Consider the following 26,764-nt stretch of genomic DNA (forward strand, 5'->3'; position numbering starts at 1 on the left):
ACCCGATGAGTGTCATGGGGTGTGGGTCTGGCCTCTCTGGGAGATAAACACGGATGTTACTCGCGCTTCTCTGTTAATGAGTTTGGATGTAGACGGATTTCATTAATCAAACTCAAGCAGCAGAAGGTAAACCTGTCTCCACTATCGCTTCTCGGTCTGCGGTGCAGGTTGGCGGGATGGTCGCTGTAGCTAAGCTGCTGCTGCTGCTGCTGCTGAAGCTGAACAGGGTTTAATATGAAGCTTTTGGGTTTTAAAACTGTCCGCAATGTTTGCCAGTCTTCAGTAAACAGTCTTTGTTCATTATTATGTGGTTGGATTAAAATCCCCACCATTGTTATTATTGTTATCGTTGTATAAGTGTGAGCTGACAGCAGGCTTGTTAGCTAGCCAGCCGGCTAGGTTCACTGATCGAAGGCCACCTCTCTGTTTACTGGGTCTAGACTTGCTGAAATTAGAGACAGTGAAGATGACAGTGGGAAAGGAGACATCTAAAGCCCTCTTTAGTTAAAAATCTCCTTACTTCTTTTAGTAGCTACAGGAACGTGCAGTCTCTTTCAGTCTCAGTCTCCAGCTTCTGTATTATTAGCGTCCTTTAGCTAGTCGTCTGTTCCCTGTGCTCCAGATATGACTGTAGGTTTCTGATGTGTGCTCACACACGTTTAGCCTGTCCTTTATGTTTAGTGGACAAAGCAGCATTTCTGTGTTTTATTTTATGTTATTTTTTTTATTTTTTGAAGCTACTTAAAGTTCAGAAGTTCTCAGTGTTGGTCCATAAACGTACAGTTCACTTCCCAGTCCAAACATGGAAACTAAGCCCATTTGGACTCAAATCTAAAAATAAATATCAGTCTTAAATGTGCAATAATCCACAATGACCCAGAGCAGTGCAATATCATGCTAAAAAACAAAAAGGAGAGACATTGGCTCCTTAATGTGTCAATTTTCAGGTTATTAATTACGAAGCATTATAAATGTTTACATATATTACTAATGAATACATGAAAAACCCTGCTTTTATTTTATTCTATTTAATGCAGTAAAATCAGTGTTAGACAAACCCCCACCAGCATATAGCATAGTGACTATTCCAGCAACCATCAAGAAACACCTTGGCAACATCCTAGCACTCACTTAACAGCACCTTAGGAACCACTTGCAATACCATAGCACTCATCTGGAATACCTTAGCAACCACCAGGGACAACTTAAAAGCCACCCAAAATACCACAGCACCTGGGATATAATAGCAACCACTACTAGAAAACAGTTTCACCATAGTGACCAAGTAGCAACAGCATAGCAACTGCCCAGAACCATTGGAACCACTGGAACCACTGGAAGCTTTGCTGTGTTTCCTCATGGTAGATAGCAAATACAACAAGGGGCAGGAATCACCCTGTATGCTATTCCATGCAGTAAAATCAGTGTTAAGTAGTTGGCTGTAGGTCTGTTGATTGCACTGTTGGGTATGAGTGTGTATCCAATTGAGCAGCTCATGTTGGAGAAAACTGCTCAATACGTTATGTTTTCCTTATTATATAATATTCTGCTTCTAATATATAAGGAATAAATATGTGGAGAATTCAATAAGCCATTACTACTACATTACTTTCTTTTATTGTATCGAGATGGATTTTGTTATCATGGTTCACAATATGCTTCTCTGAGCATGTTGTGGATATCATCAGTGCTTGAAGAACACTGACCCGCTACCCACGTTTTATTACAGAGACTGTAATCAGTCCTCTTTAATTGAATGGACTGCAGCAAACTTTGAGTACAAATCACGGTATAAGAGAGTATTTGGACAGCGATTTTTAAGAATCTGACGCAATTGGTGCATTTTCTCTGTACAACAGAATATTGAATGTTAAAAAAATTCCCTTACATATTGTAAAATGACCATACCGTATCGTCCGGCATTACTGCTATATGTAAAGCATGTAAACTGTTGTATGTACCTATTCTCTGTCAGCAATTTACATCAGGATCAATAAGGTACTTCGTTCTGTCTATGTCTGAGTGAACACTCTTCACTAAAAGGAACCCAAGTACCTTTATCTGCTGGGAATAAGCAGACTCTATAGAGTCTGCTATAGTCGCTCTGCTATAGAGTGGAAAACAGAACATTAAAGACTGTTTTTTTAATAGCATCATCTAGGCCAAATTGTTCATGACTTCTTTTTCTTATTGTTAAGTTTTTCAGTTTCTGCCTGAAAGTTCAGATCTTGGGAAGATGAGTCCGACGCAGTGGGACCTCCCTCCAGAGCTGTGCTGCAGGCCCATGGCCTTTGTGGCTCTGACCGGTCTGGATGTGGTCTACAACGCTGTGCACAGAGCTATATGGGATGCTTTCTGTGCTAACAGGAGGGCAGACAGGGTGCCCATCTCTTTCAAAGTCCTGCCAGGAGACCATGAGTACCCAAAGTGTAGAACTAAGGTAAGAGTGACTACTTCCTGAATCCTAATTTATCAAATCTTTACTCCTAGAATTCCTGCTCACTTTCAGTCTTTGCTTTGGTGACTTTGCTGTCGTGCTGATGCTTTTATGTTGTTCCAGAGGACCTCCTATGAGTGGTACATTCCCAAGGGCATCCTGAAGACGGGCTGGATGAATAAACACCTGAACCTGGTGCCTGCTCTGGTGGTGCTGTTCTACGAGCTGGACTGGGACGATGCCCAGTGGAAGGAGAAGCAGTCCGAGTGCGCCACTAAAGTGGAGATTGTCAGGTAGATTTGTCTGAAGAGCCAGCTTATACCAATAGGGAACAGTCTCAAGTCATGCTTTTCTCATTTTAACTGATGTTCTGAGGCAGTCGTTCCTATCCCTGGTTCAGGAAGACTGTCTGCTCTGTACATTTTAGTAGTTTCCTGTTGTAACTTTTCTTAAATTATGCCTTCAATTTAAGAAAAGGCTTGTAAATGAGCTGAGTAGCTGATCAGGTGTATTTTGTGCAGGGTATCTGATCTTCCAGGACCAGGGCTGGGAGCCACTGCTCTAAGTTAGAGATATGACCATATAATTGACATCTCCTACCTATTTAGAATGGTCCTCCTACCTCCCCAAATCATTCATAAAAGCATTAGCGTTCTCCTCCAAGCTTGTTGAGCTTTCCTCTTTAAAAAAGTTGCATTGGCACTTCATACATCAAGGAGGAAGCACATGCTAACTCTCGCCCTTCCAGCTTGGTAGCATGGTGTAACAGTGAGTACATGTAATTGTCTAATGTGTCCCATCTTGGATTTTGCATAGAACAAGTCTGCAAGGAAGAAACACTAAGGTTGCAGTTGTTCTAATCCAAAAGAAGACCCCTCTTCCTCCAGGTAATGCTAAACCTTGCCAAGGCTGATCTAGTGACTAAATTTCATGTTAGTAAATGTTGAGCAGAGGTAATGTTGGGTTTGTTCACTGGCAGGAGAGGATGTGGTGGCGTCGGAGAGGGCTGCAGCTCTGTGTAATGCCTGTGATCTCTCTGGAAAATCCTTATTTGTGCTCCCTCATACGGATCACCTAGTAGGATACATCATCAGGTCAGAGACTAAGCTGCCCCTCCTTACCTGGACATAAAATAACCTGGCCCAGTAATCGGAGAGCATCTAAGTGTTAGAGTTAGAGTTTATCTTTGTGTTCTTTTTTGTTATCTTTCTGATAAGATGCTTTTGGGAAACCAGTACTTTTTACACTGCAAGTGTATCTTAGCAAGTATAATCCTCTTAAATGTCTAAATCTCTAATTCTTATTTAGAAATTATTGTAAAAATATTAGAAGAATAATTTGCTTATTTCTGATTTATTTCTATTGTGTTATCTACTAAAAGGGTTGTATTTCCATGACAGATCATTTTGCTTGTCATGAAGATTGATCTTGTTTTTGTCTTTATTTATTTTTATTTTTATATGTAGGTTGGAGAATGCGTTTTATGAGCACGCTCAGACGTATTACTATAATGAGATAAGGAGAGTGAAATCGCACAAGGAGTTTCTGAATAAAACAACACATCAGGTAAAGCTGTGTAAAAGTCAGTGTGAATGAGAATTCAGAATGCTTTCTCCTTTTGTACCGTAGTCCATTTCAAAGTGAAGCATCATCAGGGAGGGGCTCTGAGCTAGTGAGTTTGTTTGTTTGTGTTCATGATGATGGGTGGGATGGCACCCGGGGGAAACATGATCATTTCTATTATTTCTTTAGCAGCTCACTGGTGTGGTTACATCAGGAAAAAACAGACAATGTCAATGTCAACATTTTGGTAAAAGAATATGAGAAAACTATGAGAATTTTGTCCTTGAATGAATCAACGAATGATGATCAGTTGTACTTAATGTAATGAAACATTTGTATTTGTGTATATATAATATAAATTGGATTTTAAAAGAAATAATATATGTAACTTTATTATTATTATTTTTATTATTATTTTAAAATCAAATTTCAGAAACACTATCATGTTGTGAAAACATGCCCGCACAAAAGCATCTGCATGCAATCTGAGTAAAAGAAAGGTTTACTGTTTATGCAGTCAGAACAGTGAGATCTGAGAGCACAACACTGCAATCTAGTGGTCAGGGTCTAAACGCAATGCTAAATAAAGCACTGTCTGCTACCAATCTTCACATGGAAACTAATTATTAAAATGGATACTGTATTATTATATTAGGGTTATACTGTATTACTGTATTAGGGTTAATAGAGTACTGTAAACATATAATATTGTGATATTTCTGATATCAGTACTTTCTTACACCCCCTAACATTGCTATTGTTTATGTACAAAAATGCATTTTGACCATTTTCGACTCCCTGTGTTTTAGTTGCTGTTTGTGAGACACCAGTTTAAGACTGGTTTCTTTAGCGAGCTCAAGCAGGACACGCAGAATGCCCTCAAGTATGTTTCTTTAATTTTCTTTGAGCAGTCTTCACTTATGAAGTTACTATCTGCTGAACAACAAGATAAAAACTGATCTCGTGTAATATTTGTTTATCTCCTGTATAAATCCATCTTCACAGACACTACAGAACTGCCTACAGTCTAGTCCACGAGCTCCGAGCCCATGAAACCAACATGCTTGAGATCAAGACTTTGGCTGGCTTCATCAACTACAAGGTGTGTGTGTGTGTGTGCATTGTCATTATTGGTACACACAGCACACAGGAAGGTCTCATTTCCTGTTTAAAAACCTTACTCACTCTCAAAGCCTCTCCCTCTGTCCTTCTTCTAGATCTGCAGGCTTTGCTTCCAGCATAATACCCCTCTGGATGCCATCGCTCAGTTCAGGAAGCACATTGATCTGTGCAAAAAGAAGATTGGCAGTGCTGAGTTGGCCTTCGAGCACACCGCCTGGATGTCAAAACAGTAGGAGCATTTTTTTCTTTTTTCTTCTTAAATCCTGGGGTCAGTATGTGGCCCCTCTTTTAGTTCCTCGCTCTTTATTGCTGGATTCACCCCGTTTCTCAATCCCCTCCATGAATACATTGTGTTTTCAAAGTAATAAATGATTTGTAATATTTATTTTTTTTATTGATGAAAAACACATGCTCATTTGCATAAATGTAAAGGATTGAAATGTTTCAATGTGAAAATAAACTCTAGAGAAAGGCTTTTACTTAGACACAGGAATCTGTTTTAGAAATACAGAATAGAGTTAGCATGTAAAAGTGTGTGTGTGTGTGTCTGTGTGAGAGACATGTATTCAGTACATTCAGACCATTTCACTTTTGTCACGTTTTATGTTGTAGCCTTGTGTTAAAATACCATCGTCAATCTACACTCAATACCCCATAATAAGAAAGTGAAAACAGAACTTTAGATATTTTTGCAAATTTATTAATAAGAAAAACATACATTTCTCGTGAGCTCAAGTTCAGACCATTTGCTATGACACATGATATTTAGCTCTGGTCGTCTGCTGTTTCTCTTGATCAATGAAATGATCTTGAAATGTTTCTACACCTTGATTAGATTTTACTTGTGGTGAATTCAGTTGATTGGACATGATTTGGAAAGACACACCCCTGTCTACATTAACTCTCACAGCTGACCATGCATATCAAAGGAAATACAGAGGACAGAATTGTGTAGAGACAGCACGGTAGCGTCCATATTCCATAAATCAAAGAAGTTTGAAACAACCAGGACTCTCTCTAGAGCTGCTGCTTCACCAAACTCTCAGTAATAGAGGTGACCAAGAAGCCAATGGTCACTCTGGCTGTGCTCCAAAGATCCTGTATGCAGATGAAAGAACCTTGCAGATCAGGGAAACTGGTCAGGGTTGAAGGAAAAGCTGAATGTACAGAAAACGTACAGAGATATTCATAATGAATCTGATCTAGAGTGCTCTGGACCTAGACTGGACTGGGCAGAAGATTAACCGTTCTACAAGACAATGACTCTAAGTGCACAGCCAAAACAACACAGGAGTGGCTTAATGTCCTTGAGTGGCCCAGGCAAAGACCCTCACTTGAACCCAATTGAACATCTCTGGAGAGAGCTGAAAATGTCTGGCCACTGATGACCTCCATTCAACCTGACAGAGCTTGAGAGGATCTGCAGAGAAAAATAGCAGAAAATCCCCAAATCCAGTTATGCAAACTTTGTGGCATCCTTCCCAAGAAGACCTAAGGCTTTAATCTCTGCCAAATATGCCTTAACTAAGTCCTAAGTAAAGGGTCTGCCAATGCAATATTTGAGTTTTTGCTTTTCAGTAGACACATTCACCCTTTGTTAGACGCAGGTGGAATTCTTTCAGACGCAGTAGTGAGCACAGACTCAGTAAAATGGTGAGCAGCAATGCCTGGGGAGGGCCCGACAAAACCCACAACCCTGTGATAAATGACACTGTGCTCTGTGTCATACATATCTGCACTCACCAAGACAAATATCTCCTATGCGTAACATATTTGACAAAGCTTAGAGATTCTGTCTGTCTGTTAATATGTGCAGCTGAGCTAAACTTTTAAAACTGTTTTACTTGTGTACAGAGACATATTTAAAACTTTGAATGATTTTGTAAGTAGTAAGTGGAAGTAATTCCTTATTGCTGTGTATTTTTAATTACTGTACATTCTTAGGTAAATCATTCAGGGCATACTATGTTACCTCAGTAAGTATGTGCTTCAGTAACAATTATGTTAGTAATTGGCCAGTAATTCAGTGTATTACTTATTGTACTTATTGTACAGTACATAATAGTACAGTACATAATACATCATTTAAGATTCACATGTTTACTTTTTATTTATTTATTTATTTATGTATTTAAAACAATGCTTTAAACCCACTTGTAACTTGTAAGAACCCAACAACCTCTGTTTCTATATAAAGCTCTTTTTTCACTGGTCAGCTGTTTCCACTTCACCCACAGTCATCTAAACCTTCACCCACTTAAACGCTTTCCTTCTTGGGGCAGGTTCCAGTCATTTGGTGATCTGTTTGATGAGGCCATCAAACTGGGCCTCACAGCGATTCAGACGCAGAACCCTGGCTTTTATTACCAGCAGGCTGCCTGTTACGCCCAGGAACGCAAGCAGCAAGCCAACCAACTCTGCAGCCATGAGGTATCAAATATTTGACACGAGGCATATGCCTCCTGTCTTACCAAACATCTATCCATATCACTTACTTCCCCTAATCTACTTGATGGCATGTGTGTTAAGCAATCCAGCTAATAGTAAATAATAATGTACTAAAGAATATTAATGTGTTTTTTTTTTTTTTTTTTTTATGAGTACATAGTGTCTCCTGTTCTGATCATGTTTTGATTTTCTGTAGCCGAACGTGAGTTATCCCACACCGGACCCCTTGGAAACAGCGTCAGGAGCTCTGGACTTCTATGGACAGAGAGCATGGAGACAAGGCCATCAGAGTGAGTGTGTTGCCACCAACCCTATATGTTCATGTTATTAATCCAAATGATTATTTTTCCTCCCAGAAATTAAATTAAGTTTAAATTCCTTATTCCTTAAATGTTTATTGTATGACACAGCATGAAACCAAATATAATCAAAGGTTTGCATATTAAAATGTTAAGCTGTAGGTTTAATCTGGAAACCACGTCATGTGCGCAGTGGGGTATGTGGTCTAATCTTTATGGCATTATATGCTGAAAATAGTGACCAGAATAAAATCATTATAAATGGTTTATATCCCATTTTGCCCAAAGCGCACAAACGCCAACACTGACACCATCAATCTGAATATATCACTTTAATAACATGCATACTCTGCACCTACAAGAACAACAGATTTTAGGAAGTTGCCTTACTAATGATTAATTAGCATGAAGAGACAACAGTTGGTTGGTTGGTGGTTTTGTTGTTTCTGGCTGACCATCGTCTAGAATATTGCCTGTGTGTTGTCTTTTCAGGTGCTTATGCATCGCACTAATGCTGCAGTGGTTGGCCATTGAAACTTTTCCCAGTGTACCAACCAACTTTTTTTTTTCACAGTAATTCCAAGTACTTTCATACTTTCGATGCTTTAGCTCTTTGGAAACTTTTAAAAACCTATTTCGCAACCAAATTGGACTCTGCTGCAGCTGCCATTATGTGCTTAAAAGAAAAAGGCTGACCAATGACTGACTGGAGCTAAAAATCCCTAACCTCATGCAGCAATGTAGTGTTAATGAGGAAAAGCATGTGTTATTTGAAGTATTTTTGAGATAAGTAAAACAAACAAACAAAAAACATTGTCAAACATTGACTGTATTGTCTAATTGGGACAGCCTTAAACCTACTGGCACCGTGTCTAATGCCAGGCAGCATTGAGCTGTGGCCCAGTGGAACTGTGTTCTCTGAAATGATGGTGATCTATCCAGTACTTTTAGAACGAGTTAGGGACATGAGCATGAGGTGCGGTGGTGATCATTTGACATCCTGACCTCACTAACAGTCTTGTCACTCAATGCAATCCGATCCATACAGCAGTGCTCCAAAATCTAGTAGAAAGCCTTCTTCCATGGAAAGTTCGTTATTCCAACAATTACTTCTTTTTTTTTTAGCAATAAAGATACTTTTGTCTGTATAGTATATGCTTTGAAATGGTCATTATGCATTCTCATCCAGGAGTATGTTTACTCCGCCCATTCATCTTGAACTACTTTAGCTCTCCTATTCCTGTGTGTTCTTAGTCAGCAGTCTGTAGCAAGTGGGTATAAGACTTGAGGGTAAAAGACTTGACTAAAATGCTTAAATGTGCCTTTTAATGGGTAATTGTATAGCTTTATTTGTCTGTATATTTTAGCCTAGCCATTGCATTTTTAAGGCATGATATAAGGCAGCTGTGCAGAACAGAAATGATATGCATATGTCTGATTTAAAACACTGTAACAGAAACATCCATTCACTTCTCTGAGAGAAAAGATGTGAAAAAATATGAAAAGACTAAGTACTTTTCTCATGACCTAGTTTTGTGTCCTTGCAGGTATCGACCCACCTGACCCCGAGAAGGAGAAGCAAGGCATCCTCGCTCTCCAACTGAAGGAGAAAGAAGTGCTGCATTCGGTCAGCCAGTTTATTTCTCAGCTTTCTATGTGAATGTTATTTTTAAAATGGACAAAGCAGGTCCATCCTTAATGAAGTGCCTAACACTTGGTCACTACCTTTTTCTATAATGCTCTGTTAGGTATGTTCACACCGCAGTGTTAATGTCTGTGTTTATGTCCGCTGTGCAGGAGCTGATCATTGCCTTACTCAGCAGTGCTGTTGCACAGTTCAAGAAATACAAGTGTCCCCGTATGAAGAGCCATTTGAGTGAGTGTGCAGAGTGTGTCTTTCTGAAAGGCATTACACAGCGAATGCAGTTTATTTAGATGGCAGTATATTGGTTAGAACACATGTAGATGTAAATATGTTTTTTTGTGAATTCCATCTTCAGCTAAACAAAGTCATTTAAGGTTCAACCATGTGTTTACAATTCCCTGCTAGACATACAGTGTATTGCACTATTTGTTAGTCAATAACTTATGGAGCACAAAGCAAACTGAGAGGCTGATCTATCAAAACCACTCTGACATCTGATGCTGTTAGGAAAATTAAGTGACCTCTATTAATTTTATTATTACAGCAAATCACTGAAGAGCTACTTTAGTGTTAATGCTAAACACTAAGTATGAATGGAGGAGCAGTTTACCTTTAGATTTAGCTTTAATCTGAGCTGATCACCCTAGTTCTGGTTAAGCATACTTACTGTCGATCAGTTCACTCGTCTGTCCATATGAACAGTATAACACTGTTAACTGTTGGTGCTTTAATACAAACTGTTGGTAAGAGGAGGCATTAGATGTGAGGATTTAGAGTATTTTACAACATTGCATCAGATTTTAGCCCTGTAACTATCTGATTAGATAGTAAATCGCTGGGTTTTCTTTTTTAATAATCTGTGTGTTTACAGTGGTCCAGATGGGGGAGGAGTACTACCACGCCAAGGACTACACCAAGGCTTTGAAGTAAGCCATGTGTTTTATAATAGTTTCAGCAGATTAATTATGTGCTGTGTATGTAATTATGACAATGTGTAGTAAAACTAATGTCTGTAATGTATTATGGTATCTTGTAAAACTTGTGTGTGCGCTTTTCTGACAGATTGTTGGACTATGTTATGTGTGACTATCGGACTGAGCGCTGGTGGACTCTCCTCACCTCCATTTTGTGCACGGCTCTGAAATGCTCCTACCTGATGGGCCATGTCAAAGACTACATCACCTACTCTATGGAGCTGGTGGGCAGAGGTACTGAATGGTTGTTTTTTTGTTTGCTTTTTGTTTTGTTTTGTACTCCATATTCTTCTCTCACTAAGGCAGGCAGCTCACATAGAGATGGCATGTTTTGTCAGTGGTGGTCCTGAAACATTGGGCATTAACAGATACTGCCTTTGATCCATTATAAATGTTTGGCTTAAGCAGCAAGGGACAGCTCAGGACATGAGAGAGAAATGGAGGGAAAAGAGAAAGAGTATATAGTCTGATGGAGGGCCTGCAATTGAAGTTGTGCTTATATCATGTGACATGCTTTACTTCCCTTTGTTATATTTTTTTATATAGCAATTCTGTAATATTTCAGGTTGAAATCTGTCCGGCCTTTTTATATGGTGTCTGGCTAATACTGGTGGTAATCAGATCTGTGCCATCTCTAAGCTCACGTGAGAGCTTAATGCAGAATTGCCATTTGCTATGTTACTTTCTGGACCTCCCTGCACATTACTATATAGTAAATCACACTTATTTCAAGATTGTTAAAAAAGGCCCAACCAATATGACCATTTTGTGTCTAATGCAGATTAGGTGTTACAAATTCTGATGCCTGATTAAAATGTGAAATACAAATGCTATTTTGGCTGATGTAATGTTAACACTCTTGGCTGATTAAAATGATTATTGTTTTTTACTGGTAAATTGTTACATTTGGGTCTGTGTTGTTGTTTTTATGACCAACAAAGCGAGATTTAATTATTATTGTCTGTGTTCAAATTTGATATAGTAAAACTGAAAAACAGCAATATAAAAAACAGACAGCCAGTATATCGGATGACCTGTAGTTTAAAAATGATGAAGTTTCTTTTGATGGAAATGGCCATATTGTACAAAGTGTTCAATGTCCTACTATGTGTCTGATTGTTTGCATTTGTTTTCAGCCTCTACTCTGCGTGAAGATCAAAAGTCCAGGATTGAGAAGAATCTGATCAGAGTGCTCATGGTGAGTGAAGTATGATACAGCTACACTTTTATACTGCCAAAGAGTCTATCATGTCTGTTAGTGTGGACACTGGTCATAAAGTAACTAGCTTTGCTAACCCAATATTTTAACAGGCTATATCATGTTATTTAGAGTTTTTTAGAGTAGAGCTAACTACCTTTCCAACACAACATAAAAAGATTGGAGTGTTGTGGAGCACTAGATAACTTATATCCACCCCCTTCCGAAGAAAAGGACCTGTGTTTATGGTTGAAGGCACTAAATTCAAAACATCCACCCAAACGTCCATCTGCTATTTTGTGGAGGGGACGCTGTGTTATGTAGCTGTGGTGAAGTGGACGCATTGGGTGCTTGTGAGGATGTTAGGGAAGACATTAGCACATGAGCTAACCCAAGAGCCTCACAAGCATCTGACGCACCCATTGACACTCATCTGAACTTTGTAATCAAGCCATTTCTTTGGGTAAGGATGTTTGGTGTTGCCCCCCCCTGAACAGAATGAGGTTCCAGAGGCAGAGCTGGACTGTGACCCAGGCTCAGTAAAGGCAGCTCAAGTTCTGTGGAGTGATCGTGTCTCTCTGGCCGGCAGTAATGAATTCACCGTCGAGGTTCAGGACTATGTGCCATTCAGTGAGTACAGACTGAGACACCTGGGTATGCACAGGGAATGTGTAGAGCTTAATGTAGACAGTGTGGGTGACTGAAATATACAACTAGATATACAAATGATATACAGTGTGGGTGACTGAAATATACAAATAGATATACAACTCTGGAAAAAAATTGAGACCACTGAATTTTTTTTGTCCTACATTAACATCTCTACGTGGATGGCAGCCATTTTATTCCAGGCATTTCATTAAACAAAGCTGAGTTAACTGAATTTGCTGTGAATGGCTTGAAGTCACCTAACAGCACTGAGAAAGACTAGTAGAGAGCCTGCCAAGACGTGAGAGCTGTGATTGGCAGTCAGGATTATTTCACCATAGGGATTTCTAAATGCTCTCAAGTTCAAATATTAGTACTGTGATGTTTAAATTTGAATAATAACTTCTTTGCATTGTAATTATTATAATAATTTCTTTGCATATTTTGAGCAGTTGTTTTTGAGCAGTTGTCATTTCTGCAAATAAATGCTCTAAATAGCAATATTTTTATTTGGAATTTAGGAGAAATGTTGTCCATGCTTTATGAAAAACAACACAAATGTTACTTTCCCTAAACATTGCCTATAAAGCGTAAAACCAGAGAAACTGATTATGTAGGGTGGTCTCTTAATTTTTTTAGGAGCTGTAGTATTTGGCTGCTACATTAACAATGTATATAACACATAGATGTACATGCTCTGGCTGTATTAATAAAACGTGAGACTCAGAAGACGTTAAAAGGTTCCCAATTTTTGCATATTAAGTACTACTGGAACTGCATTAGCTTTACCAGAAGAGGTTATTTTAATGTAATTTGACAAATTTCCACAGATTGACTGAAATATTCTAGGCTTTATTGGATATTCTCCACACTCTGTAGCAATAACAACACTCCACTGTAATAAAAGGCCCTATATTACAGTACCCAGATTAAAGTAGACCATCCTGAATAGGCCTTTAGCCCAGAATGTGGTTACAGAGCATGTTAAATAAATGCCTTTGGTTTTATATATAAGTAGTGGTCTTTTGTATTTAGTGGTATCTAAGCATTTATGTAAATGTACATAAATGTAGTGCTCTCATGTCCGTTCCAGTCCAGTGTAAGGCCAAGTTCCTGTCTCCGAGTTTCCACGTGGATGAGCCTGTGCAGCTGCATGTTTACCTTAGGGCCGACTGCCCCCACCCCGTCCGGTTCGCCAAGCTGTGTGTCAGCCTCAGCAACCAGGTATAGTTTCACCTTATCTCATATAAAAAGGAACATATGATGTCGTGAGACAAGCCGGTTAACAGTCCTGTTATTTTTCCTTTTACAAAGAGCTCCTGAAAACATAATACAAAGCCAGTGAAGCATTAGCTTTTAGTCTAGCATTGGTTCCCCATTTGCCTCCGCAGCTTTCGCTTTGTCACATGCCAGGATTAAGGTCACCTTCTGTGGACGCTGGAACAGAAAAAGCTGTTGTCATGATGTGTTGCTTGCATAGCAACCTGTATTCCCATAACTAGCACAGTCTGGAGGTGATGTGCTGCTCCCTAGTAGCAACAACACCATACTGTGACTGTCATGTTTTACAGTTTCGCCAGCTTTTTTGGGGCAGAGAGGTGAAGAACTTTATATGTCCTTTTGTCATTTACAAACCATGCATTTTTATTATTTTTCTTTATTTTTATTTGTGGAATTTGTGATGTTAACTTGGTCTGAAACATGTTACATAACTTGGTCTGAAACATGTTCTTTATTGCATGATGTTCTACATGCTGAATCAAGGCATCTGTATCTGTGTCTGTTCATGCTATCTGCTTTGTATGACCTTCAGGAATATAATCAGTACTGCCTGGTGGAGGAGGCACACAAGGGGAAAGACATTCTGGAAGCTTCTTCTCAGGAGAACATGTGTCTGGTGCCCGGCAAGACCCGCAAGTACTGCTTCAAATTTGTAGCCAGGACTGAGGACGTTGGCCGAAAGATAGAGGTACAAAAAGTGATTGCTTATGTGGTTTCTGGCCCTGAACTACACACTATTCAAATGGATTAAAGTCCAGTGTACAGAACTGCATATTTTATGTACACATTTCCTCATTTATGTAGATATACAGTGTGTCTAACAGGTCTGTAGATCTGATTATTCTGACATGCTCTAATGTGTATGTCTGTGAATGTTACTCAGATCACCCATGTGGACCTAATGCTGGGCAGTGAGAATGGCAGATGTGTCTATCTGAACTGGAGGGGTGGAGGTGGTGATGCTGCCTCTGCTCATGAGGCCCTGCAGGCGTCACGGTCCTTTAAGAGGAGAACCCGTCTCCTAGAGCAACATGTCGACTGGGACGCTGTTTCCATTCAAGCCAGCACCATGTGAGTCACCTAAATAGCAGCTTCATCTTGCAGATGGTGCTAATTTTTCTATCTGTCTGTCTGTCCATCAGCCCGCACTTTGTTTAGTTGGTTTTGGTTATGTAGTGTTGGCCACATCTGCCAATCATTAGAGCCTACGATCTTATTCTGCTGCCTCAGTCCACATGCTTCTTTCACTTAAGATGACACTTCTTTATCTCTCACCTTGTAAAGTGCATGTTTACAGCGTGTCCTTTAGTGGTGGATCAGTGCTCAAATCACTTCCTGACCGTAGAAGTCCAGGAGCAAGATATACCAATTTTCGCATGAATACTGTTTTAATTTATAGAGAAAAAAAACAACAACATTTAGTTCTTTGTCATCAGTTACATTCTAGTAATTTTTTCAGATTATATTAGAATCGCTCATTTTACATTGCAGTATATTGACTTAACTGTCATGTCTGTGTGCGCGCTTTTAAACATTCTGTAGGATCATATCCAGAGTGCCCCGAATTTCTGTCCAGTTGCAACATGAGCCACCAGCCCTGAGCAATGAGATGTACTGCATCACCGTCACTGTTCAGTCAGAGGAAGGAACAGTGGCCAGAGACGTCAGTCTCACTGCCGGTCTCAAACCAGGTACACACACACACACACACACACACACACACACACACACACACACAAACAAGGCAAACAAGAGGTTAAACGTAAGGAACATCATAATGGTTTACATGATCCTGCGCTCATTGTGTGTTGTACTTTTAGGTCAGGATGCAAATCTCACCCAAACAACCCACGTGACACTAAACAGCTCAGAGGTGTGCGATGATGCTCATCCTGCTCTGCTAACTGATATCGCCATTGGAGACTTGCATCCAGGACAGAAGGTACAGACACACATACACTCACACTGTTCATGCTACTGACTCTGAATTGACAAATATCATACACAGCCTAAAAATGATTTGCATTTTATGTGATTCAAATTAGAATGGAAACAGACAAGTTAGCAGAAGCTGCTTTGCACATTTATAGAGTTCTGACCATTAGCAGCTTCAGAATCATGTTGATGTTTTACTTACTATAATGGGGACAATGGCTGCTCTATCATTGCCACTCTGTGCTGGATCGCTGCTACTGCTACTGCAGTGGTTGGTGTGGCGCAACCACTACCTGCCACTGAGCTAACACACCATGTGGAAGACTGGGGTTTGATTCCCAGTCTGGGTGACTATGCTGCGCTACACCAATAAGAGTCCTTGGGCAAGACTCCTAACACTACGTTGGCCCATCTCTGTAATACAAGTAACCTTGTATGTCGCTCTGGAGAAGAGCATCAGCTAAATGCCATAAATGTAAATGTAAATGTACTGCACTGTTATATAACTCTACCTCCTCAGTCTACATGCTTCTTTCACTTCAGATGCCAGTTCTGTCTCTCTCAGCTTGTCCAGAAAAGTGTGTATACAACTGACCAGGAGGGGGCACTATGATACAAACTATGTATCATATATTTGTATTTACAGTAGTGGTTTAAAAGTGAACTTTTAAACATTTTGAAATGGGTGCTTGAGAAGCCGTGCTTTCTCTGGGTGGGTAGATAGTTCTCACCCCCCAGTGGATGGGTCCTAACAATTGGTTTTGGCAGTTGGGTGTCTAAATTGGGAGGAAAATAAAATAAAAAAAAGAAGCTTGACTTCTGTGTGGCATGTATGTTGTCTGGGTGACAGATTGAGAAGAAGCTGTACATCCGCTGTGTCAGCACTGGATCTAGAATCTTCCTTTTTCATGTCTCTTATGCCATGAGTACCACAGTGGAGGGCAAAGACATCACATGCAGGTGTCACAAGGTAAGTCCTTATTCAGGTTTTTGAACCTACATGTGATTTTGACTGGATGCTCTCAAAAGCATATTTTTTGCCAGGGTTGTATTTTAAATTCATGCTTAATGGAAATGAGTCTCTGATCGCTTAACTTCTCTGATGGTTAGGATGAAACTGTCACCATAGAAACGGTCATTCCATTTGAAGTGGCGGTCAAGTTTGTGTCTACTAAGGTATGATCTGCCCTTCCTGATCCTGATAACTGATGATAGTAAAGATATCAAACTACTGTTGCATTTATTTTTTTTGACGATAAATAAATATATTCTCACTGTAGGGTAAAAACCTTGTATCTCATTACTTGAAATAAAATTTCATTAAAAGGTTTTTACTACTGTGTAGTTACCATTTTGGAGAAACTAGGTTTTTGTGGTGTTCTGTATGATGCTGTAAAATTAGTCCAAATATGCATGTTGTTTAGTTTGAGCACCTGGACCGGGTGTATGTGGACGTGCCCTTCTTGCTGATGATGGACATTTTGAGTGCATCTCCATGGCCCGTGCATCTAGTCAGCAGTGAGCTGCAGCTGACCTCCAACATGGCTGCTGTCGATCAGCCTCAGAGCCAGGTGGAAGGAGGTATGGGATGGAGCATCATCTGTTTCCATTGCTCAGAATATGTAAATAAATGTAATCACATATATTATTTATATAATTCTATGATATAATTTAAATATTCAACATCCCCTGCATTTTCTGTTTTATAAGTAGAGTATTTGTCTTTTGTCATTATGAGTGCTTTATTCCAATTATTTAACCTGAGAAATCTTCTGATCTTGTCCTGTGTAATGTGTATTCAGTGCTTGTGTGTTGTGTAGATAACTGTGTTGTATTGTGCTGTGTTTGCAGTGGTGCTGCAGACAGGTGAGTGTGCGAGTGAGTGCTTCAGTCTGAAGTGCCCGCCGGTTCAGAATGGCACCAGCACAGTGGCTGCAGGACAATACTTCATCTCCTGGAAGAGGTCTGAACCACAAACCGCTAATTATTCATGAAGTACTAATTAATTGGTATCTAGTATTATTCAGTACCTACTAAATATTTCGAACCTGCTACCTTTTCTGTAATTAATAGTTATTTAAGAACTAATTATTAGTACCTAATAATTATTCAGTACAGGCATTTAGGTTTCCTTCCCTATTGTCAGAGACCTTTTCTACACAGTAGGCTATGTAAGATTAATTATAATTATAATTATAGCCAGTATTCTATCTGCTGACTATTTTTGTTCTATATACTGTTCTATAACGCAAGCATGCCAGCCCAGCAGGGTGCACTAACGCCTCATAAAGTTTGATTAAAGAAGCACTCTAACGGCTAAAACAGACCCAAAACACAGCATGTAGTTAAAGCATGTTTTCTAACAATGATTCCTCACAGTGTTTAAATCTGTGTGCGATATCAGGTTTTAAAGAACTCCTATTTAAACAGATTTGTACAAGGACAAAAAAAAACTTAAAACCAAATAATGAATTGTACATATATGTATTTGTTATGGATCTTTTGTGACTGTCCTGTCTCTAAAACATTCACATGGTAGCTAACGACCATGCACCTTTTATAACATTTTATTTAAAGCTGCTTTTTGCCCGTCCACTAAAACACTGAAGAAAGGTTCTCAAAAACCTCCAGCCCTTTGTTTTTATGGGTAGGAGGCCAGTATGCAGTAAAATAGCAGTGTTTTAAAAGTATCTAGATACGTGTGGACGAAGCCTTGGAGTTTCGTTTATTTTCAGCTACTGAAACACTGTACTGTGTTGAATTGAATGGTGTTGTAAAGACTTCATAGTCAAAGCAAAGAATACATATTTTATCATGTTTCTTTGATAGAAACTCTGTGTCCGCTGAGACGCCAGTGGTTAAAACGGCTGTGGTCCTCCCTCATATTATTGTAGAGACTATTCCTCTGTATGTCCATGCAGGTAAGTCATATCTGACCATCATTGTAATCATACTGATTCTATATTATGTATCTAACCTCTATATATGTGTATATATTTCTGTATATATTGTGTATGTACAGAAATGTGTGTGATTGCATTCTGCAACAAAAGCATTTGTGAGGTCAGGATGTTAGATGATCACCATCCCAGCTCTTCCCAAAAGCACTGCATGGAGTGCCATCATTCCAGAGCACACAATTGCACTACTATATTTCTAATAATGAATGAAAACATCTAGGAATTGTTTAGCTTTACATAAACAGTTTGGACTTCATCCAACAGCACTTAAGTGTGTTTTGATGTTGGATGTATTAAATCCCATTAGTAGTAATGTTCCTTGTCTTATTGTGTTTGCAGAATTGCCATCATTTGGGCGTGTGCGCGAGTCTCTGCCTGTATGGTATCACATTGAGAACCGGACTGGGGTGGTTCAGGACGTGGACATATCAGTAGAGCCCAGCGATGCCTTCATGTTTTCTGGACTCAAACAGGTCAGTATCGCAGGTTAGAACAGGTCAGAACTACAGTGGGGAGAACAAGTATTTGATACACTGCTGATTTTTCAGGTTTTCCCACTTGCAAAGCATGTAGAAGACTGTAATTTTTATCATAGGTACTCTTCAACTGTGAGTGATGGAATCTAAAACAAAAATCCAGAAAAATACATTGTATGATTTTTAAATAATTAATTTCCATTTTATTGTGGGAAATAAGTATTTGATACACCAGAAAAAGAAACTTAATATTTGGTACAGAAACCTTTGTTTGCAATTACAGAGATGAGACGTTTCCTGTAGTTCTTGACAAGGTTTGCACACACTGCAGCAGGGATTTTGGCCCACTCCTCCATACAGATCTCCTCCAGAGCCTTCAGGTTTCGTGGCTGTCGCTGGGCCACACGGACTTTAAGCTCCCTCCAAAGATTTTCTATTGGATTCAGGTCACTGAAGGACCTTAAGATGTTTCCTACGGAGCCACTCTTTAGTTGCCCTGGCTGTGTGTTTTGGGTCGTTATCATGCTAGAAGACCCAGCCACGACCCATCTTCAGTGCTCTTACTGAGGTTGTTGGCCAAAATCTCACGATACATGGCCCCATCCATCCTTCCCACAATACGGTGCAGTCGTCCTGTCCCCTTTGCAGAAAAGCATCCCCAAAGAATGATGTTTCCACCGCCATGCTTCACGGTTGGGATGGTGTTCTTGGGGTTGTACTCATCATTCTTCTTCCTCCAAACATGACGAGTGGAGTTTAAACCAAAAAGTTCTATTTTTGTCTCATCAGACCACATGACCTTCTCCCATTCCTCCTCTGGATCATTCAGATGGTCATTTGCAAACTTCAGACGGGCTTTGACATGCGTTGGCTTGAGGAAGGGCACCTTGCGTGCACTGCAGGATTTTAATCCTTGACGGCGTAGAGTGTTACTGATTGTTTTCTTTGAGACTGTGGTCCCAGCTCTATTCAGGTCATTGACCAGGTCCTGCCGTGTAATTCTGGGCTCATTCCCCACCTTCCTCAAGATCATTGATGCTCCACGAGGTGAGATCTTGCATGGCGCCCCAGACCGAGGGAGATTATCCGTTATTTTGCATTTCTTCCATTTTCTAATAATTGCACCAACAGTTGTTGCCTTCTCACCAAGCTGCTTGCCTATTGTCCTGTAGCCCATCCCAGCCTTGTGCAGGTCTACAATTTTATCCCTGATGTCCTTACAAAGCTCTCTGGTCTTGGGCATTGTGGAGATGCTGGAGTCTGACTGATTGAGTGTGTGGACAGGTGTCTTTTATACAGGTAACGAGTTCAAACAGGTGCAGTTAATACAGGTAATGAGTGGAGAACAGGAGGGCTTCTTAAAGAAGAAGTAACATGTCTGTGAGAGCCAAAATTCTTACTGGTTGATAGATGATCAAATACTTATTTCCCACAATAAAATGGAAATTAATTATTTAAAAATCATACAATGTATTTTTCTGGATTTTTGTTTTAGATTCCATCACTCACAGTTGAAGAGTACCTATGATAAAAACATGCTTCTACATGCTTTGCAAGTGGGAAAACCTGAAAAATCAGCAGTGTATCAAATACTTGTTCTCCCCACTGTATATATAGTGGTTGGCAGATTTGACAATTCATAGCTGAGAGCTTGAATCAGATCAAGCAGCACAGTTGAACTGTTCGATTTTTTACTACATTAAATGACCCTGAATGATAAGGCATTCCACATGGCTCCATAAATTCAAATTTTTCAAGTCGTTGTTAGAACAGTGTATCTGTTCTGCGCGTCACTGCCAAAAAAAATGAAGCTCAGTGATTCCATGTGCTACAATAAGACGCTATCTATATATGTTCATTTGAAATACACTATATGCACAAAAGTATTGGGACACCTGCTCATTCATTGTTTGTTCTGAAACCGGGCATGTTTAAAAAAAAAAAAAAGAAAAAGTAGTGCCTCTGCTGTTCAGGGGACAAATTTTGCATTTGCTGTAGAGATTTGATTGCATTCAGCAACAAAAGTGTTTGTGAGGTCAGGATGTTAGATGATCACCATCTCAACTCTTCCCAAAAGCACTGCATGGAGCGCCATCATTCCAGAGCACACAATTGCACTACTCCACAGCTCAGTGCTGGTGTGTAAGGGGGGAGTGTCGTCTATCCCACACCTTGCATTAGGCATGGTGCCAAAAGGTTCATGTTTATCTGCTCCAGAGAGTCCTTTTGTATTGGCAGTACTTCTTTACAGGAACTAGACAAACTGAGTGTGTGCATTTGCACGTCTGTGCCTGCAATGGGTGTAACTCAAATGATCTGAATGCATTTATTAGAGGTGTCCACAAACATTTGGACTTGTAACTTCCATCCACATAAACACAGAACTGTCCCAGAAATGCTCACGTGAGCATGCAGAGGGGTGCTAACACCTTACAAATTTTGAAGTCAAAGTCCATAAGAAGCAAGTGTAACAGCAAACCCAGACCTAAATACAGTGCAACATATAAAGTAGCATTTTGGTTGTGTTTTGTATTTGTGTTTCTTTTCTTTTACAAATATCCTAAAACATGTGAATGGACCCTAAAACGTAAACCCAGGAAAGCACTTTTTCAACTGAAACTTCTGGCCCACATGAAGTTACTGAATTTATTTAGTGTGGCTCCTTAAAAATCCATCAGCATCTGTAACAACTTTCAAACCTTCGTTAGAACTCGTCACTACCTTCTTTAACTCAAACCTGTGTGCTGTTAAGAACATGGGACAACAGTGTTTCATCAGAAATACCTACAGGGTCATAGCGTTGATGGAGTCAAAATGTTCTTCACCATTTAATATCAAGCACAAGCTAATCATAAACGCCAGATAAGATCAGAACATGATGACCATTCTCTGACCTAGGACCAGATCAGAAGCATCATGACCTCACATAATATGATGGGTGAGGGGGTCATTTGTATTAGTTTAGGCTAAAACTGTTTGATAGAGGCATTAAAATGCTCTTTTCAGGCATAGTGTTGTACCTTACGAAGGAGCAGTAATAACAGAAACATTTTCACTGGCTTTTTTGCAACACTCTGCACCAGAATGTGGAAAAAGTGTTTCCCAATAGTATTGTATACTTCACCTCTCACCCACCTACAAATACCATGTTTTACTCAAAAATACTTCACAGCATGGAGGGAATGTGTGCCTTCCAGAAATTACTCATGTCACAGCAGGTTTCAAAATCTAGTCACTAAAGGATACAGTGTATTCAGAGATTCTACACTCAAACACATGCAAACACACACATCGTCGCAATCACCTTATATCTCCAGAACTTTACAGGGGGAAAAAACTCTCTCTAAAGTTAAAAACTTTAAGTGGAAGTCAGTGTGAACAGATTTTAGTCCAAGTCATTTTGGAGTGCTGTTCTACTGTTCACTGTACTGTTCTACCTTAATGAAAGAGTCCTCAGAAGAAAGGCTTTGCTGCATCCTCACTACTGAATTCAGCATCAGAGGTTTTCCAAAGGAACATCTAACAACTAAAGACTGAGGCATTTTGGAAACATGTTCTGTGGACTTGATGAAGGTAAATTCTGTCTGTAATGAGCAACAATATCACAATGAACAATATAAAAATGAAGTAGAATTTTATGCAAACATCTCTCCAACTGTTAAGCACAGGGTGGATCGGTCACGCTTTGGGCTTGTGTTGCAGCCGGTGGCCCATCTTGCTGGTAGAGGGAAGAATGGATTTGGTTAAATACCAGCAAATCCTAGTAGCAAAATAATGACCCTAAACACACCACAAAGTCTACAATGGACTACCTCAAGCCATGCAAGCTACACGTTTCACCATGGCCCTCAAACCTAAACATCGTCAATCATCGTAAATGGACCTCAAGAAAGCAGAACAGCAAGACGGCCCAAAAATCTCACAGGACTAGAATTGCGAAGAATTGACCAAAAGCAGTCCAGCCTGAAACACACGTTCAGATGTAAATTCAGGGTGGGCCTAAATGGGGATAATGTCAATGTGTTTTTGTGACCTCTCGGAAATGGTGAAGTCAGTGTACTGAACTGAAAACGGCATGTTTTACGACGTTTTTACAGTGTTTACATACTACATCAACCTTTTTCATTTTAGAAAAACAAGGGGAATTTGGTTTTCCATGAAATGCCCCCTGTAAATGTCTCGACGACACTTTCAATACCTGCAGAACATTTGTTAGCTGATCTGTAGATGCAGACTTGCCCTACGTGTGTGTTTTCCATTTGTGTAGGTGCGTATGAGGATTCTGCCGGGTGCAGAGCAGGAGATGGTGTATAATTTCTACCCCTTAATGGCTGGCTATCAGAACCTGCCTCTGCTGAACATCAACCTTCTACGCTTCCCTAATGTCTCTAGCCAGCTGCTGCGCCGCTTCCTCCCCACACGCATCTTCATCAAGGTCAGCTTATTACCAAAGCTGTTGCTGTACAATGACTTATGGACTTGACTGCATGTTTCCTATGTGAAGTCTAATATCTTTTTGTTTTGTTTTTGGTATCAGACCGGTCATGATCTGTGTTCACTGGTTGTCTTTTGAGCTGAATTTAATCTAAGGACTTGAAAGACCAGTTCTAACAGGGTTAGACCTTCGACTTAAAGATCTTTATTCTTCTTTTCCCTTTCAGCCTCAAGGAAGAAACGGAGACGCTTCCATTGCGGCCGCCTGAGAACAGCTACAGAATGTGAATATTTTACAGTGTAGTTGTTAGTCTTACAATGGTTAGTGTATGGATTTGGGCAGGGTGAGAGGTGAGAGGTGCCTCCTCAGAGTCCTGAGATGTTTCAAAGGAACTTTAAACTCTGAAAGCTGCAATTGAGAACTGGTGCAGCAACACCACAAGTTGCCCCAGGACTAGCAATATAGTCTTCTGATTGAAGGCATGTTGAGCAGTCACATTGCAGCATTTTAGAGGGGTAGACTGGTCCTGTGGGAGTTGAAAAATGAAGACAAACATTCCTTTTCTCTTTGGATTGGGAGGGGGGGTGGCTGAGTGAGTGTGAGAAAAATATGTTCACAGTGTAATTACTTAATACATAATACATGGTATTATCATGATGGTGTAACATTATTAAAATAGGCATTATTATTATGATTATTATTAAAATATTAACTTGGTTGAACTGGACTGACCTGCACAGATGTAGATTGTTGCTGTGATTTAAACCCAAAGCCGCGAGCGTCATGTTTCTTTTGTTTGTTTGTTTTTTTTTTGTTTGTTTGGTTTTGCTTTTATTTAATACAATGCTTCAAAGTCTGCTGCGTCTGCTGCTGTTATTAATGAGTCTATTAATCCTGCCAGTAAAGGAAGAGTTAAGTAATGTCTAAGAAATGATGCTGTTTTGTCTGTCAATGAAATAAATGATTGTTCATGTCTATCAGTGTAAAAATCTTAATGTGCTGGTTATGTCGCAAATGGAGGAACTCCCCCTCAATGTGGAGACCTGCGCAAGTTCATTATTGACCTGAACACTACTCATTAAGATTTTGTTAGATTTTATCAGTAGGTACACTTCAATTATGAGAGACAAAATGAGAAAGAAATCCAGGAAATCACATAGTAGGATTTTTAAAGAATGTATTTATAAATTATGGTGACTGTCACCCTCAAACAAGCAGGAGTTCTGGCTCTCACAGACCTGTAACAACTGTAAGAAGTAACAACTTCTTTAAGAAGCTCTTCTGTCCTCTACTCGTTACCTGTATTAATGGCGCCTGTTTGACCTCATTATCTGTATAAAAGACACCTGTCCACAGCCTCAAACAGTCAGACTCCAAACCTAACCATGGCCAAGAACACCATACCTATTGTGAAGCATTGGGGTGGAAACATCATGCTTTGGGGCTGTATTTCTGCAAAGGGGACAGGATGACTGATCCATGTTAAGGGAAGAATGAACAGGGACATGTATCGCAAGATTTTAAACCAAAAATCTCCTTCCATCAGTGAGAGCATTGAAGATGGAACGTGGCTGGGTCTTCCAGCATGACAATGATCCCAAATACACTGCTCGGGCAGCAAAGGATTGGCTCTGTAAAAAGCATTTCAAGGTCCTGGAGTGGCCTAGCCAGTCTCCAGACCTCAACCCCATAGAAAATTTGTGGAGGGAGTTGAAAGTCCGTGTTGCCCAGCGACAGCCCCAAAACATCACTTTTGAACTTTTGTTATTGACCAAATACTTATTTTCCACCATAATTTACAAATACATTTCATTTACTTATTTTGTCTCTCATAGTTGAAGTATACATTTATTCTTCCCTTACTGAGAGAAAAAAAGTGTTCATAGTTATTGCAATTGCAGTTGCACGACACATCCAGGCACATTGTTCCTGTATTACCAGCTGGTATCAACAGGTGGCAGTGTCTCAAAAATGTAAAAGTCATTGTCAGCATATCATTACATTAAATGATTGGGTTTTTTTTCAAGTTTGCCACAGTCTCTTATACAGGTTCAGCAACAGACCCAGTGGTATCTTCTAGAGCCCAATTCCTTTGCTTGTTTTCCATCCAAACTGAGCTTGTTTACCCTACAGCTACTTAACATGTATGCCATGCTGTGATGCCTCTGCTGCATCTCTGTGTATCTACTGGTGAAACTGCGGAGTGACCAGATGTTTCTCTGGGTTCTCTCCTCTTGTCTGGTCTGATGGGTTTTGGCCTCTGCATGAAAGGTGTTCTGTGGATAATCAAGCACACTGACTGTCTGGCCACGCCCTAAAACTGCAGGTGTGTTTGACTGCAGTTCACATTCTTTCATTCACATGCATATGAGGTTTAGGGTTGGACTCTAAAGAGAACTTTACAGCAGATTCTGATTCAGTGAAATGCCCTTCTAGGCTTTCAGGGCAGGCCTTCTGATTTATAAGAATGAGAAAATATGGGCCTATAATTTTAGTTCATTTTTATTCAACAGAATGATGCTTCTGTTTAAAATGGCAACCACAAAACAGAAAAACAGAAACTGCCAAGCACGTTTTCCCATTGGTTGGGACAAGCAGTACCAAACGTCTTGAGCTAACACAGTTATGAACTGACAGAGAAATCAGCCAGTCACGGCTAAGAGTTCCAATAGGTGGGACCAGTTTAATGAGAGGAAATGTCACTCTTGGCCTTCTGCAACTACTAGATAAGTCACTGACTGTAACTGTGACTTACTGAGTCACAGTTGAGTTGGTAGAAATGGAGAACAGTGATGGCAGCTCAGTGTCCGTTACAAGCTTTATATGTCCATGTTTCATCTTTATGTGTCTTGACATTTATGGCCGAACTGAAGGCCTAGGTTTGATAGTCATGGTTTGCAACTAAAAGTAGATTCCTTTCTTCACAAATATACAGCACTTCAGTAATACGTATACAGTGACTCAGTGAATGCAACTGCTTTCAAGTTGCTGCTTTCAAGTCATGTTTTGCTAAGTCATATTTACAAGTGCAGATTTTTTTAGTCAGCCCTAACTTTTTGAGTTGGTGTTGGGTCAATCAAAATTTCAAATTGGTTGTATTGTTAGATTTAAGTTAAGTTTTAAGTTTAAGTTTTATTGTTGTATGCAAGTTATTTTTTAGTTACTTTGAGAGCTGGCAGTGTGTCAATAAAAAAACTTACTTTCCGAGCTGGGAACATGTGAATATAAAAACTATAACGGGTTGTATTTTAGTTATTTTTTTTAGTTTTAGAGACTTTCTGAGTTAAACAGCTTTAAACAGGGTGTATATTTTTAGTTAGTTAAAAGGTAAAGGTGCATGTAT

The 26,764-nt window shown here is 39.7% G+C and overlaps 1 protein-coding gene across 1 annotated transcript; it reads left to right on the top strand.

The window, feature by feature from the left end:
* On the top strand, nt 1-24,396 carry trappc11 (trafficking protein particle complex subunit 11). The gene is made up of 30 exons (XM_072668218.1): nt 1-126; nt 2,199-2,440; nt 2,561-2,730; nt 3,254-3,324; nt 3,417-3,531; nt 3,904-4,003; nt 4,810-4,883; nt 5,006-5,102; nt 5,218-5,351; nt 7,405-7,552; nt 7,767-7,860; nt 9,417-9,496; nt 9,667-9,745; nt 10,386-10,440; nt 10,577-10,722; nt 11,625-11,686; nt 12,184-12,316; nt 13,428-13,558; nt 14,148-14,303; nt 14,499-14,686; nt 15,158-15,306; nt 15,436-15,557; nt 16,401-16,520; nt 16,661-16,726; nt 16,975-17,131; nt 17,402-17,513; nt 18,380-18,471; nt 18,850-18,983; nt 23,254-23,421; nt 23,648-24,396. Exons 2-30 carry the CDS (start codon nt 2,237-2,239, stop codon nt 23,687-23,689), a joined length of 3,399 nt encoding a protein of 1,132 aa, XP_072524319.1. The 5' UTR covers nt 1-126; nt 2,199-2,236; the 3' UTR covers nt 23,690-24,396.
* The last annotated feature ends 2,368 nt before the right edge of the window (nt 24,397-26,764 follow it).

Source organism: Salminus brasiliensis, chromosome 2 (assembly GCF_030463535.1).
Source record: "Salminus brasiliensis chromosome 2, fSalBra1.hap2, whole genome shotgun sequence".
NCBI classification, from domain to species: domain Eukaryota; kingdom Metazoa; phylum Chordata; class Actinopteri; order Characiformes; family Bryconidae; genus Salminus; species Salminus brasiliensis.

What these genes read in the sequence shown, in the direction of transcription:
- trappc11 (XM_072668218.1), top strand. Translation starts at nt 2,237, where the DNA reads ATGAGTCCGACGCAGTGGGACCTCCCTCCAGAGCTGTGCTGCAGGCCC. An exon ending in ATCTGATCAGAGTGCTCATG is followed by an intron (nt 11,687 to 12,183) that starts GTGAGTGAAGTA and finishes CCCCCTGAACAG; the next exon opens with AATGAGGTTCCAGAGGCAGA. An exon ending in CCACACGCATCTTCATCAAG is followed by an intron (nt 23,422 to 23,647) that starts GTCAGCTTATTA and finishes TTTCCCTTTCAG; the next exon opens with CCTCAAGGAAGAAACGGAGA.